Raw genomic sequence first — 18,237 nt, forward strand, 5'->3', positions numbered from 1 at the left:
GTCTTTATATAGTGAAACTCTTGTTGATTACTAAAATACTAGGGAAACCAGTTTAGATAAGATACAGATAAAGCACAGCTTGATTAATAAGCACCTATTCAGCTTCCAAGTAGTGTTCAGGAGGCATAGAACACATTAATCACCACTCATTGCAGCATAAGGGAGGGGTTGTTCATTCAGTACACACTAATTATTCTTCATATTGTGTTCCATGTCTCTTTCTATGTAGCTCAGTAATTCAAATGTCACAAAGAAATCCAAACATACTTACAACGTCCTTGAGTGCCTCAGTGACTGTTGAACTTGCATTTCCACCTTTTATGAACATGGCATTCTTTGTATTCTCTGTGAGCTTCGGTGCTCTATTTTCAAGAAACCTTTTTGCCCTCTTTGTTTTAGGCTTCCTACAATAATGTTTTAAAAAGTTACTTTCACAAAATATTTGGGACTCAGATATTATTTTATACTTTTCATAAGCTCAATTTAATGTGTAGTTCTTTAATATTCTGAAACTAAAATGTTATACTTCAGGATTTAGCTGCTTCAAAGAGCAACATATTTCCCCATTTTTAAAAAATAGTCTGTATGAATTATTAACTCATCATTAGTAGTACTTATGTAATGTATAGTCCACCTTTCTCCCTGAAGGTGGATTACACAGCCTGAGCCAAAACAATCAACAAGATGGGACATTCAATAAACAATTGAGGTAACCGTACTTTCAGTGGACCACAACACCTTTCAAGATCTCCATCTTCTCAACCAACTATTTCTGCCTTTCTAGGGTTTAGTTTCAATTTGTTCACTCTTAGCACCATTTAACCACAGCAGTCAAGCAGTGATTTTAGGGCCACTACTGCATCACTGGAATATTTGGATAAGCTTACATGTAGGTGTGTATAATCTGCATATTGATCACAGCAACCGCCAAAACTATGAATGATTGAGCCTAACAGTTGTACATAAAAGATCGAAGAGCATGGGGGACAGGACTGTGCCCTGTGGGAACCCACTGGAAAAGTCCCATACAGATTATATCTGGTCTCCGATGTGGAATGATATTACACAAATCATTGGCTCTTACTACTTAAACTTATCTAAAGTCAGGGAGGAGAAAATTTTATCAACAGTCACTGATAAAAAGCAAACCACTTGAAAACACAATTTGTTTTCTTAATTAAGAAGAGATTCAACATTTAAGTGCACTTGAGAACATTTACAAGGTTGGAAACACAACCGAATAAAGCATATTCCACACCCGGTACCCCTCTAACTTCTACTTTCAACGACTAGTCTGAAAAAATTGAGAATATAGCCGATTTCTAACCTACAGGAAGAACCACAAATCTTTCTACGCGACCCGACAAAAAGCCCATCAAAGTGATACCTCCATCGTACTTACACCACTCTGTCCAGCGAGTCCATCTTTGCAGAATACTCTTCTGCATCCACGTGGGCCAAGTAAGCATATGCCCCGGAAGGAGAATAATTATGCCGTTCTTTTTGTCGTCACATCCGCAGCGGCTTGAGTGAAGATATATTAATAAGGGTTGGCAAACACTTTAGACATAACACATAACAACTTTTCCTTCTTAGTAATCAATACAAAAAGGTGTATAAAGATTTCGGAAAGTTGACAGAATTTGAATCCCGCATATGGAGTCCGTCAAATGGAAACCGGAACTTTAGGTTGTTTGGGTAGCTTTTATCGACTTACAAAAAAGGGCTGAGTTCGTGCCATCGAGACGAGTCGCTCACAAACTTCCGGTGTGAGATTGAAAGCCCCCATTGACTAAAGGCGGAAAGTCGCTTCGGGCATTTTCGTAGAGAAATCACAGCCAAATAGCACGGGGAAGAGCTCAGTGTTTTACCATAAGAGTTACATTAAAGCTGTGCCTATTGGTTGTTTTTTTACTTAGACGCTCCTGCTATCTCACCGTGCAGTTCATTGCCATGCAATGCAGTTTCATGGCCACCAGGGGGAAGAGATGAGGTTAGACACCCACTCAAGGCGCAAACAAAGCATGAAGGAAGGTTAGGTGCAGTTAAAAGTGAGGGGGAGGGGGAGAGAAGGGGGTCGTTTGTCTATTCTTGAAGGACGATCAGAAGAGTTTTTCTTTTGGAATCCTTGTGAAAATCCTACCGTCTCCGTTGCAGCTCGATTAGAGTCTAGTAGCACCTTGGGGTTCAACAAGATGTTCAAGGTAAAAGCCTTCAAGACTCAAAAGGGTAGCCCCCATCTCCTTAGCAAAGAATGTGGGTTGGGGTACCCGCTTTGAGGGTCCATAACTTTGGACCCCCTAAACCAAACTGCACCAAACTTTGGGGGTACCATAAGGACAGTTTCCAGATGATACCCTGAAATTTTGGTGTCGATACATCCAAAAATGCGCCCCCTGCAGGAACATCCCAGAAATTTGCCCAAGAATCTTTGTGCTGTCCATGGGGGTTGCAGGCTGGGGGGGGGGGGACATTTCTGAAGGCACAGACTCAAAACTTTCAGGGTCTCATCAGGTGACTGCCCTGATGATACCCCCCAGGTTTGGTGCAGTTTGGTTCAGGGGGGCCAAAGTTATGGACCCTCAAAACTGTAGCCCCCATCTCCTATTAGCTCCCATTGGAAACAATGAGGGATGGGGCACCCCCTTTGGGAGTCCATAACTTTGAACTCCTTGAACCAAACCTCACCAAACTTGGGGAGTAGCATAAGGACAGTCTCCTGGTGATATGCTGAAATTTTGGTGCTGATATGTCTAAAAACTTCACCCCCTGCAGGCACCAATGTCCTGGTGCAAAAAAAAAAGGTTGTGGTGGAGTGGCCGCCCATGGTGGGGGTGGGGGGGCATCCAACTCAGGTTTTGCCCAGGGCTACAGTTTGCCCAGGGCTGCCTCGTTACGCCCCTGGTATGGAGAATAAACCGTACACTAGGAGAGTATAGTGGAACTAAGATTTAAATTTTGCTTCAGTATCAATTCTTCATTTTAGCGTTATTTTTGTGTTTTATTGAATGATTTTTTAAAATTTCAACGTTATTTTTAATTGTTGGAATGTTTTATATGTTGCAATGTTTTATATAGCCTTGGAGATGTTGATTGGGTGAAAGGCAGCATTAAAATAATTTAAAACAGTAATAGATTGTATGGCTTGTATTAAATATGCAACATTCCTACTTTTCCATGCCGTGTCATCTTCAGCAACACAAGCTATTTGTTCAGAGGATCAAAGAAGTTTGCCTGGGTCTACATGCAGACACAAAGACAAACAGTAATCTGCACCAGAGTTTATGATGCTTTCTTTTCAGTAGCAGTAGTATGAGACCGATTGTGGCATACAGCCTTCTGGCTTGACACAATATGAAGAAGAGGTACAAATAAGTTATTCTCTATTCATGAATGTTTTTAGCATATGACTGTGAGTGGCAAAAGATTTCTCCACTAGTATGTTGTAATTAAAACCAGTGTGTCATAATTGCCCCAGTACTATACAGTAATATATTTTTCTATTTCCCTTATTATCATTACCTTGGTAGTGTCATGGTCAACAAAACTGACACTAAAATGAACACTGAACTCTTTAAAATAATTGGAAAGAACAATAGATAAATATGAACAATGGGCACCTTTCCAACTTACAAAATACTTAAATAAAGAACATGGTGCTGATACCCAAGGCAGAACTATTTGTAAAAGAAGGTGGCGTACGGTTATGCTAGGATGGATGCAACTTCTTTTGCTTCTATATTTTGTAGCTGACCTTGAATCTTAGTGAGAAAAATAAACTTTAAATGAAATTTTAAAAAACGTTTTCATTAAAAAATTCTACGCTACCCTTCCATGCAATTTAGAAAGCTTACAATAGAAGAAATAAAACCAAGTTTGCACTGAATGCTTCAAAGTAACTGAACAGTTAGCAAAGAATGCTTACTAGCACAAAAACCTTCAACCCAAACACCTCATAAGCAGGACAGCCTTGCAGGATTTCCAAAAATCTAGGAGGGATGTAGTCTTTTGAAGACCATTCCACAAAGTTGAAAGAATTACAGCAAACATTCTTTACTGACAGTAGTACAATGTGTCACTGACAGTAGAGTTGTTGGGACGAACACATACAGCTGCCGTTCCCTAACCTCATCGATCACAACTCCTGATTCAGTCCTTTGCTATCTTACCTTATTTATGCTATAGTCTGCCTTTCTTAAAGGAATTCAAGGCATATTACACATAGAGAGCCAGTACAATCACAAAAATTTGACATTCAGTTTTATACCATTTTGCCAATGACAAGTCCTGTAGGCTGGAAAGTTGTAACTCAGTTCACCACCTACACCTCCTTGTTATTTTACCATATCAGCTCCACTGTTAACTTTAATTACATGAGATAAAGTGAATTTCTTCATCTCTTCGGGGGCGGTATATAAAAGAGCCCTTCGGAGGAGGGGTGGTATATAAAACAAATAAATAGTGTTTCTTGTTTACACACATAAATTTCCTTAACCCCGCACCAAACACCTCATCAGCTACAAATCAAGACCCTTTTATCTGGATCCTGCATAGTTTGTAGTAGGTTATAATGGCTGAGAACAACACAGGTGTCACATATAGTTTATTTCATTTATAAGCATGACATGACCTGTAATGGCTTCCCATTGTAGTCTGATAGCTGGCAGTTACCAGAGCTGGAAGGTGAGCCATACTTAATATTGCAACATTGGTACACTTTCAGTGCATCAGACATGAAGACAATAACTGGACTACTTTTACAATTCACTATTTTTTTATCGAGGACAGCATTCAATCCAATGTCTAAAATCGTACAGTACAGTCCCTAGTGAACTCTATGTCTAGTCAGGATACCTCCTATCCCTTCTTCCTCCAAAACCCAGATTCTCTGTTTGTCTGTTAATTATGGACAATTAAACTCTTTAGGTTATTTTTTTCTTCACCTGAACATTCCATTGAGTCTGTCTGAATCTGATTGGTCTGTGTTGATAGAGGAGAGGAGAGGGTGGCATCTCCTCCTGTCTGCCACCCCACCTTTTCTCATGAAGTCCCCTTCCTTCATAGAATGTCATCCAAAAACAGGCTTAACTAGATTGAAGAGGTTGTTATTGCTGCCTCCCCTGCTTTTTTTTCTTCCTTGTCTCTTTTGCCCCACAGTTTAGACGGCAAGCTGTGCAAGCTCCTGAGTGGTGGACTAGAATCAGGAGACCCAGGTTCACATGCTTACACAGCTATGAAGATCACTGGGTGACCTTGGGCCAGTCCCTTAGGGGTACTGGAAGGATAAAATGGAGGAGAAAGAACATTCCTGCAGCCCTGAGCTCCCTGGAGAAAGGGTGGAATGTAAATACACTCAATTAATAAAATTAAATATCTGAGAATAGCAAAAATGTATTTTACGAACAAGCAGCCAATCTTCTGCAAACTCATTTATGTACATAAAAGAATCAAGAGTGGATTAACATTAGTTCTTCATCAATCTTCTGTTCTTTGCAATTGAGGAAGTAACATGTCATATAAAAACAAAGCTGTACTCCAGAAAACCCTAGTAGGTTAGCAAATGACTAACTTCTGCCTGTGCAAAATGCTTTAAAAACGCACTTAAATGTTAAAAATGGTTGGTGTTGCCATATAGTCAGGCAGTGGTGGCTGCTTGTAGAAAGAAAAGACAAATATTAGGTGCATAGTTTCAAGACTATGATCCTAAACTGCCATGTAAGTTTAGGATTCAATTTTCCAGTTAACTATGTACAGAAAAAGTCGGAGAGATGCCTCTGAAACATACATTCTATTAATTATCTCTATTAGTGGCCATTTTTACAGACTTTGTATCAACATGGAGAATCATCTAAAGTAATATCCTGTGTATCCAACGAAGAAGAGTTCACTGCTTCAGGGCCAGTGTTGTCTATCACTTGGGCAGAGTCATCAATTTCAATGCTAGAATGCATTTCAGGTTCAAAGTTGTCATCACAATTTCCTTTGTCACTGGCTTCTTCCTCAGATTCTTCTGCCAGCTTGTCTTGAGATTCAGCCATCTCCTCTTCTTTTTCATACAAGAAATTGCAAATCGTGTTTGGTCTGCTATATGAGAAATCTGTTTCCTTAAGCTCCAGCCATTCCACTCCCCCACCTGCCATAGAATGAAAAAGGTGAGTGGCAACATTCTGTTTTAAAACAAAAAGATCCATCATATACTCACATTCATAGCTTAAATCCTTGTTCCCTCCATCCCTTTCCCCAATATCAACACTGAAACTGCACACTCGTTGGGGAACTGACTGGCCTTTTTTCTCCCCTCACATTATTCTGTAAAGCTCCACATATTGTAATGGTGCCATACCTAAAGTAATCAATGAACTTTGGAGGTTAACTACATAGCAGGTGATTACCATCCTAGTCCCATACAAAAAGGACAAAAATGAAAAGAAACTTGTCATCCACATTTGGAATCAACATGGCTAGAGCACCAACCACATGAATTCACCCAAAACATTATCTATGGAAGTGTCCGTATGATCTTCCATCAAAAATACATCAAGCAGTGGTTGTGAATCTGACAACCCAAGAACACATTGGTTCAAATTCTAGATGGCATAATGATCAAAAGGCAACCACAATCATGACAAGTACCATTGCAACTATTGCCTGAATCAGACTGGGATTTCTAGCATTAGGCATATTTGCTCCTTGCTCTCAACATGAAACATATAACTGGAGGAATTAACCTGCAGCCTTCATAAAGTTTAACAAATGGAGGATCCTGTCTTGGGGACAAGCGATGTGACAAAGGAATCCTCATGTCCTTTTTGGTCTGTTTGTTTCATTATTCCATCTGCAAGCAGAACAGTGTACTTCAGCTCCAGATTTTCTGAAACAAGGTATGTGTGATTACGTGAAGACCAAAATAATCATGTATATTGTATTGGTGATAGGCAAGGCCACTGGGACAGGGAGTCTGGGGAGACAAAATTCAGGGGGCTCAAGTCAGCTGAAGGGAGCCAGAAGCCAGTGCCATTCTGTAGTCACTCAATATATTTACATTTTAAAAACCCTCTCAATGCAGTTCTGCACTGAAGCCACTAGGGGCACACAGGGACGACAGACCACAGTAATCAGCACAGTAGATAACCCCTTTGCACCGCTTTGTTTAGGGTACCTTTCTGAAAAGGTTACTACAAGGAAGCAAATGCTCGCACATTCTTCTTATCTCATCAACCAAGCCAGCACTGGAGGAAGGCAAGACTAATCAGCATAGCTCATGGCTGCTACAGTCTTTGCCAGGATGCAGCCTCCTAAAGTTGTTTCCAACAGTTTCTTTCCCTCTTCCTTTTCTTTCTTCTAGCCAGCTCCATCTTTTGGTTTCTTCAGTCAAATCTTCCCTGTTACTATGTGGTAGAAAATAAAACATTTCCTCTTTTCTTAGTTTTTTGTTTTCTTTTCCACACTTTTCTCCATTCTCCTCTCTTCAATTAATGATAGGCTTTGAGTTCTCTCTCCACATTTCCAATCCTTCCCATATTTCTTATAACTATTCTGTTGGCAACTTCGAAATATTTAATAATAGTATAGCAGCAAACTCTTGTTATTATGAGCAAAGCAGGTGGGGGAGTTAATACTTTCTCATGATCTATCAAAATAGTAAAAGGATGCTCCCTGCCCCCCTTACATGCATGGTAATATAATGTTAATCTGATTTAATGGTTACACACATGGAACAGAAGAATTTAGAACTCCTCCCCATCCCAATTAGATTCAATTCTATTTTAACCACTGTGTATTGATGAAACAGCTAATATTCCTCTGTAAATGCCACTTTGCTACTGTAGACTTAAGCATCATGTTATATCACAAATGACATAATCTTTTTAGCAAATATGTAGCAAAATCAATCCTAATGATCCCATTACTTCTCATCAGGACCACTACATGATAAATTTGATGCTGCTTTTGGGTTAGCTAAAGATACAAGGGTAAACTTGAACAGATTTCTTACTGATTTACTTACTAAAGATCTGCTGTAATATGAGGTTTTGTGAACTATATCCCTCTTCCTCAGATGTAAGAAGTGAGTCCTATATTGGCACACATATGAATGCGTGTACAAATACGAAATTACAATATTAAACACATATTTTGAATCTGGGTAATATAGGAAGCCCATGGTGGCGTTAGGCAGTACTGGTAATAGGGCAATAAGCATTCGGGACTCAAAACATTATAAGATATAGAACTGAATCCCATTAGGATTACTGACACAGAGCAAACTTGCAAGTCACTGTGTGGGGAGGGATGAAAGGGCTCTGACAGAATAGGATGGGAGAGAAATACATGGAATGTAAGAGTTCTACAAGTATAGTCGGAGGTTCTAGACTGAGGATGATTTCACAAAGTTTGAGAACCACCTGTGTTTTCTTCTCCTTCCTTTTTCTCACTCAGAAGTGTCCGGGTCATATTCAGCTTCTTCATTGTGTGGTACTTGTATTTTAGCTCTAATTTTTGGTTTCCTTCTGCATCTGCTATAAAGAAAATTATTGCAGAATGATTTTAAATGGTAAGCTTACTCTGAAACTAACACATTTGCAACCATATCAAACCCTCTAAAAATGTAGACACAAATAGTGCGTACTTACCACAATCTTTGTTTTCTTCAAATACCACACAGGTTCCAAGGGTATCTGGAGACAAGAATGAACACTTTGGAAAGATACAGCTTCTTTCTATATGATCTAATTGTCAAAAGACCTATATTTACTACATCAAATGAAAATTTAAGAAGATCAACCTCAGCAGTGGCGTAGGAGCTGGTGCAGCAGCTGGCGTAGGAGGTTAAGCAGCTGGAAGAGCAGCAGTGGCATAGGAGGTTAAGAGCTGGTGTATCTAATCTGGAGGAACCGGGTTTGATTCCCAGCTCTGCCACCTGAGCTGTGGAGGCTTATCTGGGGAATTCAGATTAGCCTGTATACTCCCACACACGCCAGCTGGGTGACCTTGGGCTAGTCACAGCTTCTCAGAGCTCTCTCAGCCCCACCTACCTCACAGGGTGTTTGTTGTGAGGGGGGAAGGGAAAGGAGATTGTAAGCCCCTTTGAGTCTCCTGCAGGAGAGAAAGGGGGGATATAAATCCAAACTACTCCTCCTCCTCCTCCTCCTCCTCTTCCTCTTCTTCTTCCTTTTCTTCTTCTTCTTTAAAGTTATGAAGTCAAGGAGCACTGGCCATGATCCAAATAATTGTTTTGGATCAAGCAAGGACCTTTGCTACTTCAGAGGAATTTAATTTTTTTCTTTGACTCATTGGCCCCAATGCATAGTGCAAAATGCTTTTGAAACTCTTAGCTTCAATTTGTACCAGAATTAAAGTTTAGCATTGAAAGCTGAAGCTGTCTGCTTTTAGATATTTAAGTTTTTTATATTTTAGATGTATTTGTTTTGTTTTATGGTTTATTAGATGGCTTATGGTTTATTAGATTTGTATACCACCCTCCCCCGGAGGGCTCAGGGTGGTGAACAACAGCTGCAAAATGACAATAACAATATCATAACATTCAAAAACAACTAACAAAAACCTAACATCAATAAACATGGAATGAATAACATAACATTATGACACAGCATTCTAACTAGAATAAATATAACATTCCAACCTCGGAGTTACAGCAACAAAGCATCAACATTATAACATCATAGCATTGGGAAGATTTGTCATAGAATACAATTAAAGATTACCAGTAACAAAAATGGTTTTACTGAACTACTCTCATGTTTCTTTGAATACAATGAAACTCAGAATTGTATCAAACCCAAAACATTACTCTTACCTTCATACTCCCCAGCAAAGACATATCTGTCTACTTGCAAAATGGGCCTCTCTGTATCTATTCCCTGCAAAAAAGGAGAGACCAAGAACAATGGAATGTTACCTTGAAGTCAGGTGGTCTGCATTTCCAAAAACAGATCTATTTACTAGAAAGAAGCTTGGTGTTAATTATTTCCAAGCAAGTTTTGTATTTGAAGACTGGTTTAAGCATACTGAAAATAATAAACCTTTGTCCGGGGTCGGGCCTAGAGCCCCTCCCCAGACCTGATGGGACCCCCTCCCACAGCCGACAACCAGACGCAGGGTGGGCCTCGGATGAGGGGCTGACGCGGCTCCCCAAGGTCGCCAGCCGCCTTCCACAGCTGCCAGGAGGCCAGGGGAAGGGCGCCACAGAGAGGCTGAGAAGACTGGTCAAGCCCACTGACCATCATCGCTTCCTTTTAATCCACGTTGAAACAAATGACACTGCTAGACGTTGCTTTCACAAAAGGATTTTGAGAGAAGGAAGCTGAAGGAACTGGATGCACAGGTTGTCATTTCATCTCTACTTCCAGTTGAAGCACAAGGGCCCAGGCGGGAAAGAAGAATAGTGGAGGTGAATAACTGGCTTCGCAGGTGGTGCCGCCAGGAACGCTTTGGCTTCTTGGACTATCATCTGCAGTTCCATGAAGAGGGACTACTGGCAAGGCATGGATTATACCTCATGGCTGTACGGAAGAGCATTTTTGCTAGGAGATTGACAAACCTTTTCTGGAGGGCTTTAAACTGAGTGAAGTGGGGGAGGGAGACAATGGGAAGTGGGAAGGAGTTCACTTAGTACTAGAGAGAATAGGTTGCAGGTTATAGAGAGAACTGAGTGAATAGTTCAAAAACCCAGCAGTGAGGTTAATAAAATCTTAAATAAGCCCTTACAGGGCATGAGCGTTAGATGTCTCTACACTAATGCACAAAGCATGGGTAATAAACTCTTAACACGGCATAATAAATATGATATAATAAGCATCACTGAAACCTGGTGGAATGAATCTCATGACTGGAAAGTAATAATTGAGGGGTACAACCTATTCCAGAGAAACAGATCAACTAGGAAAGGTAGCGGAGTAGCACTATATGTCAGGGATTATTTCACCTGTGAGCAGCTCCATGCCTTAAATCCTGGAAACCAGGTCGAGAGCATCTGGGTAAAAATTAAGGGGGAGAAAAATAACAATGATCTCATTGTGGGGATCTATTACAGATCCCCAAGACAGACTGAAGAGTTGGATGAAGCCTTTCTAGAGAAGAGGACCAAACTTTCACAAAGAAGAGAAATAGTAGTAATGGAAGATTTCAATTCTCCAGATATCTAATGGGAGTCCAACTCTGCCAAGACTACTAGGTACAACAATTTACTCACCTGCTTTCAGACAACTTCAGGAATCTGCCTTGTCCTTGGGAGGGTTTTAATAAGGGTTTTATCGCTGGACGCCGCTTTATTGTATTGACCACTGTATTTTAATGTTTTTTATAGTTAATGGAGCCTGTGTTGTTTATTATATTCTGTATTTGTTGTTTGCTCCATCTGTTCTGCGTGTATTTTGTTATGAAGTTATGTTGTGTATATAAAACTCAATAATAAATAAACAAACAATGAGTTGGCTATTTTAGATCTGCTCCTAACCAACAACAATAACTTGATTAATGAGGTAGAAGTGGTAGGGTCCTTAGGTAGGAGTAACCATGTTTTCCTGGAGTTTGTTATACAATGGAAAGGGGATGCCAAGTCTATTTGGACATGCATTCTAGACTTTAAGAAAGCTGATTTCAGTAAACTTAAGAAACTACTGGGCGTGTTTCCACGGTTAAGAATACTAAAAGAGAAGGGAGTACAAAGTGGATGGGAAATTCTTAAAAGTGAGATCTTTCAAACAGTTCCAATGAAGATAAAAAAATGGGAGTTGTCTAAAAAAACCAGGATGGATGTCTAAAGAACTCTCAAGTGAGCTAAGATATAAAAGGAACATGTACAAGAAATGGAAAAGGGGGGAAATGACTAAAGAGGAATTCAAACAAATAGCCTAGAGATGTAGGGAGAAAGTCAAAAAAGCTAAAGCTCACAATGAGCTCAGACTTGCAAGAGACGTTAAAAACAATAAAAAGGGCTTTTTTTGGTTATGCCAGTAGCAAAAGGAAGAAAAAGGACATGATAGGGTCACTGCGTGGAGAAGATGGTGAAATTCTAACAGGGGAAAGGCAGAACTACTCAACACCTTCTTTGCCTTAGTTTTTTCCCAAAAGAAAAACAGTGCTCAACTGGAGGGAAATGGATCAGAAGATACATTATGGGAAATTCAGCATAGAATAAATAAAGATCTAGTACAAGAAGACCTGAATACTTTAAATGAATTCAAATCTCAAGGGAAATGGATCAGAAGATACAGTATGGGAAATTCAGCATAGAATAAATAAAGATCTAGTACAGGAAGACCTGAATACTTTAAATGAATTCAAATCTCAAGGAGCTACATCCCAGGACATTAAAAGAACTGGCAGAAGTAATCTCAGAACCACTTGCTATGATCTTTGAAAACTCCTGGAGAACAGGAGAAGTCCCAGCGGACTGGAGCAGAGCTAATGTTGTCCCCATCTTCAAAAAGGGGAAAAAATAACCAAACAACTACCGCCCAGTCAGCCTGACATCAATACCAGGAAAGATTCTAGAGCAGATCATTAAGGAGACAGTCTGTAAGCACTTGGAGGGGAATAATGTGATAACTGAAAATCAACATGGGTTCTCAAAAACAAGTAATGCCAGACGAATCTTCTCTCTTTTTTTTAATAGAGTGACAAACTTGGTACATGAAGGAAATGATATGAATGCAACATACCTTGATTTTAGTAAGGCCTTTGACAAGGTGCCCCATGAAATTCTTACAAGTAAGCTGGAAAGATGTGGACTAGACAACGCAGGGGCGGAGCGAGGGGAAACCGCGGCCAGGGTGCGCACATGCCCTGCACCCCTGCCACAGCATCTCCCATCCCGGAACCCCCCACCCTGCCCCTTTGATAGTCTGACCATGTCTCTGCCACTGCTCTGCCTGGGGCATCATGCCCCCCCCCACCACCCGTGGGCACTATGCCACTGAGACAATGCAACTATTATATGGATTTTTAATTGGCTGACTGGCCGAACACAAAGAGTGCTCATCAATGGCTCATCTTCATCTTGGAGAGTAGTGGAGTGCCACAGGGTTCTGTCCTGGACCCAGTGCTATTCAATATTTTTACCAATTACTTGGATAATGAAATAGAGGGCATGCTAATCAAATTTGCAGATTATACCAAATTAGGAGGAGTAGCTAATACTCTGGAGGATAGGGGCAGGATTTAAAATGATCTGGACAGATTAGAGAGCTGGGCCAAAACTAACAAAATGAATTTCAACAGAGATAAATGTAAGATTCTACACCTGGGCTGAAAAAAAATGCACAGATATAGGATGGGTGACACCTGGCTTGACATGTGAAAGGGATCTGAGAGTCTTAGTAGACCACAAACTGAACATGAGTCAGCAGTGTGATATGGCAGCCAAGAAAGCCAATGTAATTCTGGGATGCATCAATAAGAGTATAGTGTCTAGATGGAGGTAAGTAATTGTACCACTCTATTCTGCATTGGGCAGACCTTACCTACAGTAGTACTGTATTCAGATCTGGGCACTGCAATTTAAGAAGGATATTGACAAGCTGGAACGTGTCCAGAGGAGGGAAACCAAAATGATAAAAGGTCTGGAATCCAAGCCCTATCAAGAGAGGGAGCTGGGGATGTTTAGTCTGGAAAAGCGATGTTTAAATATTTGAAGGGATGTCATGTCAAAAAGGGAACAAGCTTGTTTTGTGCTGCCTCAGATACTAGGACACAGAGTAATGGATTAAAGGTGCAGGAAAAGAGATTCCACCTAAACATTAGGAAGAACTTTCTGTCAGGGCTGTTTGACAGTGGACTTCACTGCCTCAGAGAGTGGTGGAGTCTCCTTCTTTAGAGGTTTTTAAACAGAGGCTGGATGATCATATGTCAGGAGTGCCTTCATTGTGTGTTCCTGCATGGCAGGGAGCAGGACTTACTGGCCCTTGTGGTCTTTTCCAACTCTATGATTCTATGATCCTAACAGGTGTACACATAGCTAAACATAAATATATGCTCTTCAGACCCAGGGCAGGCATGTTTCCTGCAACCAAGACAAAGGCCCTTCATCATCAGAACCATGTCCACTGATTGTCGCACGTTTTTAAATCAGACAGATTGTAATAGTTCTCAAGAACAGAAAAGTTCTGGGTTATATTTATCACACTCACCAAAATCTTGCATCTGTTTTCACATTTCTCAAGAAAATCTGAATCAATTATTCCTGACAGTTCCACCATGACTAGTTGTTCCTGGAAAAAAAGTTTATGATGGTCATTTTAAAGAAGGCACTTAAAGGCTCCCTTTCAGCCCAGCAGATGGCATCTGCCTTGCAAATATATTCTTCTCACACAACTATACTATTAAACACACACACGAATGTACCAAGCTTCCACCTCTACACTGCAGCTGCTTGACATTCATACTTGTAGTCGTGTCTGTGGTGATATGGAAGATCAAAGCATCCACCATCACCTCTAGCTTGTCTGCTCTAAGTCCAAGGAGGCTAGATGTTCCATTTTAGTAAACTTTGCTATAATTTAATAGATTCTTGTATTTCTCTAGCACTGGCTTGCAGCCAGGGGTGTACCACCCATGAGGACATGCAGTGCATACTGTTTCGTCACATGAGGGGGTGCTTGCCGAGTCTCTGCGCCTGGCCTCTTCCACAGTGTGACAACTCCCCCTGTGCTGGGGTGCTGCTTGCCGGCCGAGTTGTTCGTCACAGCCACAGATCAGTTCCGGCCCACCCACCCCTGGAGGCTGGGGAGGGTAGGAGCTGGCCTGCTGCCACAGTGCCCGCCAGGGCCAGTGCCCCACCCCCTGGGCTCCCTGCAGAGCAGCTCCTGCCCTCCCCAAGCCTGGCAGGAGGGAGGGCAGGAGCTGCTCTGCAGGGAGGGCGGGGTTCAGCAGTGGGCGCACCTGTGGCTCGCCCTCCTTGCTGGCTCTCATAAGTGGGGCGCGGGGAGCCAGGGGGGGCATGGAGAGTCGGTCATGCCCCCGGGCGCCATTTAGGCCTGGTACGCCTTTGCTTGCATCTCCTAAGAAGTTTCTTAGATAACACATGTATTTGATTTTTTTAAAAGTTCTTTTTCCTGTCTTTAGAAATTAAACAGAAATCCAGTGAAAATAAAATTCATTCCAGAATAAGCATTCATGAGTCAGAGCTCATTTCGTCAGGCACTTAAAGTGTCCTCCTGTTAGACATACAAAGCAACAAACAGAGATATGGCAGGAGGGAGAGTTATAAGGAAAGGCCACTTTAAAATAAGAGCCAATCAAAAGAGTAATCAGACTACAGATAGTGGGGACCACTCTCAGTTGTATATTAGTTACGCAAAACAAGATTAATGTAGAGTAGATCTAATCAAAGAAAGCTTACAGTAAAACACAATCAGTAGATCCAGTTAGAGAACTACACAGATCACATAAAGGTTCAGTTGAAGTAATTAATTCCTGCAAAGGTGATTGTCATGGTCAGTCTTCTGTCCTTACCTCTGCCTCTGTTTGTTAACTTCAGCCCGCCTCCTTGGCTTTCCTGGCAGCCAGCCAGTGACAGTTATCTTTAGAGATAGAACCTTAATCAACTGAGAAAGTTGAAATAATCTTTTCTAGAGAATAGGTGTCAGTGGCTACAAGCCATTGTGTCCACATGCAGAGGCAGTAAACCTATGACCACCAGTGCCAGGCGGCAACATCAGTGGAAGGCCTCCCACCTCTATGCCTTGTTGTCAGTCCCTGTGTGAGACTGGATGCTGAACTAGATGGACCCCTGGTCTGATCCAACAGAACTCTTCTCACATTCTGATATTGAACTTAATGGATCCTAATTTGGCACTTTCAACTTGGGTTTTCTCTTCTATAGGAGAATAGGAACTTTCATATCAATGATAGAATGCCTCAGAAGATTCAAATATTTTCATACTGGCCTCTAGCTATTGTTATTTTTAAAGTCAGATTTATTTATTATTTTGTCTAGGGGTTGCTTGTCCAATACAGGCAAGTGATAGCATATATTGAAAGCTGAGAATGAAGGAGGATGAGCAAGTGGATGAACCAAAGACAATATCTGATTAGGTCCTGCAATAGCATGTTTAAGAGCATATAGGGACAAACCTGGGGAAAATGATTGTGCTGATCCCTGAGACAATGAAGCATCCTGAGTTGCAAACCCTATGTTTTTCAGGTATGATAGGATCCTGATAAATCACTGTTTTAAAAAGGTACAACCCTCTGATTTTATAATATATGGTACATATTGTCATCACAACAAAGAAAAACACATTAACAGAAAGAACAGACAGGTCAAAGTAATTACACAATTTGACCATCAGAATTACAGTCATTAATTTCATCAGGAAAGTATTTTACTTTTGTGCTGCTACTTTAGTGATGACTTAGATATTGCTATTCCTCTCTGCTTGCTCCTACCTAGACCAAAGAAAATGAGGTGTTTCTCTAACATCTCTTATACTGAATAAGGAAGTATGGATTAAACCATTAATATAAAGTACTCTGTCAACTAGGCTGAGATAGGTATGCTGTTATTCCCAAACAATCTACCGTGCTTCAAATAGAAATGTTTGCATCTTGCAGGCAAAAAAATCAGGTTTGCTTCCTGTCATTGCACTTAAAGGTTCTCTGGTAGCAGTGCAGAAAAGATTCCTGCTTAAGACTTTGAAGCATGTTTCCACAGAAGGCAGCATAGAGACAGACTGACCAACAGTCTTACATCAGAAAGCAACTTCATGCATTTAGCACATGCTTATCTGAGGTTTCAGTCTATTTTAGTGAACTGGATTTGTGGACAAGAATACTATATGCACAAAAAATGGAAATTTTCAGATATACCTGCAATAGAAGAATGGTGACTGAAGGTTTTGGAGTTACTTCATTACTTAAAGAAAGACGTTTAGTAAAAATTTTGGACAATTGGAAATCGTTGATGGATTACTTGGGTAAAACAGAAAAAAGGTAAATTGATGCTTAGTGGTTTTGAAGATTAGTGGATTGTCATTGTAAGATTTAACAGATTAAAGTATTTTAATGATCAGTGGTGGCTACTAGGTTGGAAATTTAAGTTTGTGGTTAAAGAGCAAAGAGTATTTGTTACTGTTCACCCTTGATGTAGATGAAATTGGGAGTCCTGATGTTAAGTATACCTTCTTATAATTTCTGATCTTTTTTCTTTGCTTTTTGTAAGCATTTCAAGTACTAATAAAATTTATCATCAGCTAAACGTGGACCTGTGGGCTTTAGTAAGTCTGTTTAACAAGAAATACAAAGACAACAATGCACTGAGAACTGGTCAAGGCATATCTGGACAGGACTGGGTAGGGACACACTTAATCCAGAATTAAACCCAAACTCATTGGCACCTTAAAGGTTAAAAACATTTATTCCAATTAACTGAGCTCTGACTCTCAAAAGTTTATAGAGGAACAGTGATGGAGAATGTGACACGTGTGTCAAAGGTGACACACAACGATATTTTGGGTGACACGTCAGCGTTCTCCAACAACTATTTTTCCTATTTGAATCTGAGTCATATCTGTAGTTATTTGATGTTTCTTTATATAGCACATCATTGGACTGCATATTTAAAAAAATAAATGAAAGTGTAAAGGACTCTCTGGAGGAAATGGCAGTTTCAGCGGGTGGACTCCATGGAGTTCCACTGAGCTCCCTCCGCTCTCTAAATCCCATCCTCCCAAGGCTTCACCCCCAACCATCCTGGAATTTTACAACCCACAGCTAGGAACCCTCTTCCCTAAAAGAGGGAAACGAAACCTGACCAACACATTCATTACTGGGACTTGTTAGCAAACAGTCTGCAGCCAAAGACACAAACCAACCGGCAGGAGTGGGGCATCAGCACCAGGGTTCCGTGTGAAGAAAAGCCACGAGAGCACCCCAAGCAGGGGAACTGTTTTCCACCCACCTCTATATGGACCGTTTCCCCTTCGGCGAAAAGCTCTACTGTCTCCATCGCGGAAGCAACTCAGCCACTGTCACGTGATCACTCGTCAGCCATTTTCCGCTGGGGCTGATGATCTCTTACAGGCGCGCGCTCTCCGCAAGGGCGGGGCATATAAAGATCTCGTTGAAATGTTCGAGACTCTGCTTAATAAGAAGCAATGGAGGACGCTGGAGGCAGCGTTCCTAGCCGGCAATTTTGAGTCGCCGGCATTTTAAGATTGAGCCGCTACACCAAAGCTGGGCTAAGAGAGGAAAGTACCTTGGAGGTAGTAAGGTTCT

The 18,237-nt window shown here is 41.0% G+C and overlaps 2 protein-coding genes and 1 long non-coding RNA gene across 5 annotated transcripts in view; 1 reads left to right on the forward strand and 2 right to left on the reverse strand.

The window, feature by feature from the left end:
- The window catches only part of RPF2 (ribosome production factor 2 homolog), a 33,028-nt gene extending 31,388 nt beyond the window's left edge, over positions 1-1,640 (reverse strand). The window contains exons 1-2 of one of the 2 annotated variants that reach the window (XM_048492683.1): positions 1,403-1,640; positions 272-404 (exon numbers count right to left, since the gene is read on the reverse strand). In XM_048492683.1, the coding sequence (XP_048348640.1) occupies positions 272-404; positions 1,403-1,425 (156 nt within the window). In that variant the 5' untranslated portion in view covers positions 1,426-1,640. Of the gene's footprint in view, positions 1-271; positions 405-1,387 lie in introns of both variants that reach the window. The other variant, XM_048492692.1, reaches the window with a different exon arrangement.
- Positions 1,541-8,883, forward strand: LOC125430649. Its single transcript, XR_007244202.1, has 3 exons — positions 1,541-2,204; positions 6,005-6,152; positions 8,666-8,883. It is a non-coding gene; the product is annotated as an uncharacterized LOC125430649 (long non-coding RNA).
- GTF3C6 (general transcription factor IIIC subunit 6) lies at positions 4,587-18,057 on the reverse strand. 2 transcript variants are annotated; one of them, XM_048492716.1, is made up of 6 exons: positions 17,921-18,057; positions 14,151-14,231; positions 9,818-9,881; positions 8,634-8,678; positions 8,406-8,516; positions 4,587-6,133 (listed from the first exon to the last, which is right to left on the reverse strand). In XM_048492716.1, exons 1-6 carry the CDS (start codon positions 17,966-17,968, stop codon positions 5,832-5,834), a joined length of 651 nt encoding a protein of 216 aa, XP_048348673.1. In that variant the 5' UTR covers positions 17,969-18,057; the 3' UTR covers positions 4,587-5,831. The 2 variants fall into 2 exon arrangements, with proteins under 2 accessions (XP_048348673.1, XP_048348662.1); XM_048492705.1 differs by having other exon boundaries at positions 8,406-8,519.
- Between the last annotated feature and the right edge of the window lie 180 nt (positions 18,058-18,237).

This window comes from Sphaerodactylus townsendi, linkage group LG01 (assembly GCF_021028975.2).
Source record: "Sphaerodactylus townsendi isolate TG3544 linkage group LG01, MPM_Stown_v2.3, whole genome shotgun sequence".
In the NCBI taxonomy this organism is placed as follows: Eukaryota; Metazoa; Chordata; class Lepidosauria; order Squamata; family Sphaerodactylidae; genus Sphaerodactylus; species Sphaerodactylus townsendi.